Source organism: Sinocyclocheilus rhinocerous, unplaced genomic scaffold (genome assembly GCF_001515625.1).
Source record: "Sinocyclocheilus rhinocerous isolate Xijiao unplaced genomic scaffold, SAMN03320098_v1.1 scaffold1938, whole genome shotgun sequence".
Lineage (NCBI taxonomy): Eukaryota > Metazoa > Chordata > Actinopteri > Cypriniformes > Cyprinidae > Sinocyclocheilus > Sinocyclocheilus rhinocerous.
Window position 1 is genome coordinate 593,043 of NW_015629065.1, and position 2,854 is coordinate 595,896.

The following is a 2,854-nucleotide window of genomic DNA, read 5'->3' on the forward strand; positions in this document are numbered from 1 at the left end:
ATATATATATATATATATATATATATATATATATATATATATGGGGCCTCCTCTCGTGCTGATTGGGTAGATTAGATTATCTGAACATGTTCCTCCCAAACTTTGTTAAATAAACATCATTTAAAGTAACATCCTGATTATTTGTACCTGGTTTATATGACTCAAAGAATATGAACCTCTTATTACACTAATAAAGACACATGACATGAAGTTTCTAATGTAAAAAAGTACAAAAGTTTATTTTGAACAGAATATACATATTTTAGGCCCTATAAAAGGTAACAAAACAAGTCTGTATTTAAATTTTTGTTGTTCCAGGATTTATATATTGACATGAGCCTGAACCTGAGTATCTAGTTTTAAAGTTCAGTGTATTCTCTCTCACTTTTTCTTTGCTTTTGATGTCTTGCATTCTGTCTTGCTCTTGGTTTTGGACTTGGTCTCTGTTGATGATGCCAGCTTTTTCTTGAGCTTGGCATCATCAGCAGCCGCTCTTCTGTCTCTATTTGTGCGCTGCTGAGTGCTACGCTGGGATCTGGAGGTTCCAGGTCTGCCTCCACTGTCCTCCACTGTCTCCATTGTTTGTTTCCCATTAACACTGTTCAGTGTGTCCTCTCGGTTCCAGATCAAAATGTTATAGCCTGTAATTAAAGTGTACAACTTTTCAAAGTAATTATACCTACTATCGCTCATGACTACTATGATTATAAACAGTAAATTATATTTTACCCATTCCAGAAGCCAGCACATCTCCAGCTGGACTAAACTTGTTGAGCTGAAATAAAATAAACATGTAATATTATAGTGGTGCCTGCAATCAGATATCAAGTCCATCTACGATTATATATAGACTACCGTTCAAAACATTTTTAAAAGAAGTCTCTTATGGTCGCCAAATCTTTAATAATTTTATTAAAAATACATAAAAAAAACAGTAATGTTGTGAAATATTTTTACAATTTGACTAACTTTTTAATATATTTTAAAATGTCAAGCGTCACATGATCCTTCTGAAAACATAAGCTGATTTGGAGCTCAAGAAACATTTGATCAATACTTAAAGCTGTGCCTTAATATTTTTGTGGAAATCATGATCATTTTTCTTTATTATTTGATAAACAGAAAATTCAAAAGAACAGCATTTATCTGACATAGAAATCTTTTCTAATATTCTAAGGGTGCTTTCACACTAGCACTTTTGGTGCGCACCCACGAACCGTACCCGAGTCCGCTTAAAAGTGGTGGTCTGGGGTACGGTTCATGTGAACTCCGGTACGGTTCGCTGCTGATGTGAACGGAATCGTACCAAATCTTATATATAGACTACCGTTCAAAACATTTTTAAAAGAAGTCTCTTATGGTCGCCAAATCTTTAATAATTTTATTAAAAATACATTAAAAAAACAGTAATGTTGTGAAATATTTTTACAATTTGACTAACTTTTTAATATATTTTAAAATGTCAAGTGTCACATGATCCTTCTGAAAACATAAGCTGATTTGGAGCTCAAGAAACATTTTATCAATACTTAAAGCTGTGCCTTAATATTTTTGTGGAAATCATGATCATTTTTCTTTATTATTTGATAAACAGAAAATTCAAAAGAACAGCATTTATCTGACATAGAAATCTTTTCTAATATTCTAAGGGTGCTTTCACACTAGCACTTTTGGTGCGCACCCACGAACCGTACCCGAGTCCGCTTAAAAGTGGTGGTCTGGGGTACGGTTCATGTGAACTCCGGTACGGTTCGCTGCTGATGTGAACGGAATCGTACCAAATCACGGAAGTGAACCGCTATTAATGACGTATTATTTGATAAAAAAATGTGTGTTTGTGTTTCACTCACTTTCCTGACGAGCATGACTGACGCGCTCCAAGCAGAGAGCTGTATATCTTATTTCTGTTCGCCTTCAGAATTCTTTAGAGCATTTGCAGTACATTCGTAAGACAGACGTAAGTGCCGTTATGTACTGAAGCTTTGGAAACAAAACCAATTGTTCAAAAACATAAATATATAAAAATGAAGAGAGCAACTATGCATTTTACTGCCTTCTCCTGCGCCGTCGTTACTAAGCAATGGGGTAAACAGCTGCTGGCTTGATGACGCGAACCACGGTTCGGACCAAATAAAATTATTTGAAAACAGTCCAGTGGGGGCAGAGGGGAGGGGGAAGCAATCGAACTCTGGTTCGGACCAGGCAAGCAAACCAAGTGTGAACGCACCCTAAATGTCTTCACTCTCATTTTTGATCAATTTACTGCAGCCTCGCTGAATCAAAGTATTAATTTATTTTAAAAAAATCTTACTGACTCCAGACTTTTGACTGGTAGTGTATACATTTTTAGGAATTCTAATTAACATTTTAATTTTTTTTTAATATTTAAAAGAAAAAACATTCTTACAGATATGATACCAGCAGCATTGGGGTCTCTCAGCTGATGCACAAGCCCACCACTGTTGGCATCATAAATGTCAATAGTTCTCTTGTCATTGATTAATACTTGATCATCTGGGTAACGACCAGCCACGATGAGGTCATACATAGGATGCCAGGTTGCCTGATGGAAGAAATTTTGCAAAACTAAACTCTAGGACATCAATAGTCCTGCATCTCTGAGATGCCTGTAAACTTGATTACAACATAAACAACATGGGAAAAAAGCCAAGCAAGTGAAACTTGCAGTTTAGGCTAAAGGAACTCTTACCTTGATGGGTGTTAAGTGCTGGAACTGTCGATGAGGATGAACAATTATTTGATGAGGTTTAGACCAGTCATATGAACAATATACCCTGATCTGGTTCCTCTGGTCTGTAGTCAGGAGCTTGGTGCTGTCTGTTGGATTAAAGTA

At 36.0% G+C, this 2,854-nt stretch overlaps 1 protein-coding gene across 6 annotated transcripts in view; it reads right to left on the reverse strand.

The window, feature by feature from the left end:
- Positions 1–217: 217 nt before the first annotated feature.
- The window catches only part of ddb2 (damage-specific DNA binding protein 2), a 7,903-nt gene continuing 5,266 nt past the window's right edge, over positions 218–2,854 (reverse strand). For 4 of the 6 annotated variants that reach the window (XM_016550496.1, XM_016550492.1, XM_016550497.1 and 1 more), the window contains 2 exons: positions 730–775; positions 218–641 (listed from right to left, as the gene is read on the reverse strand). In XM_016550496.1, the coding sequence (XP_016405982.1) occupies positions 382–641; positions 730–775 (306 nt within the window). In that variant the 3' untranslated portion in view covers positions 218–381. Of the gene's footprint in view, positions 642–729; positions 776–2,407; positions 2,564–2,710 lie in introns of all 6 variants that reach the window. The other 2 variants (XM_016550493.1, XM_016550498.1) reach the window with 2 other exon arrangements.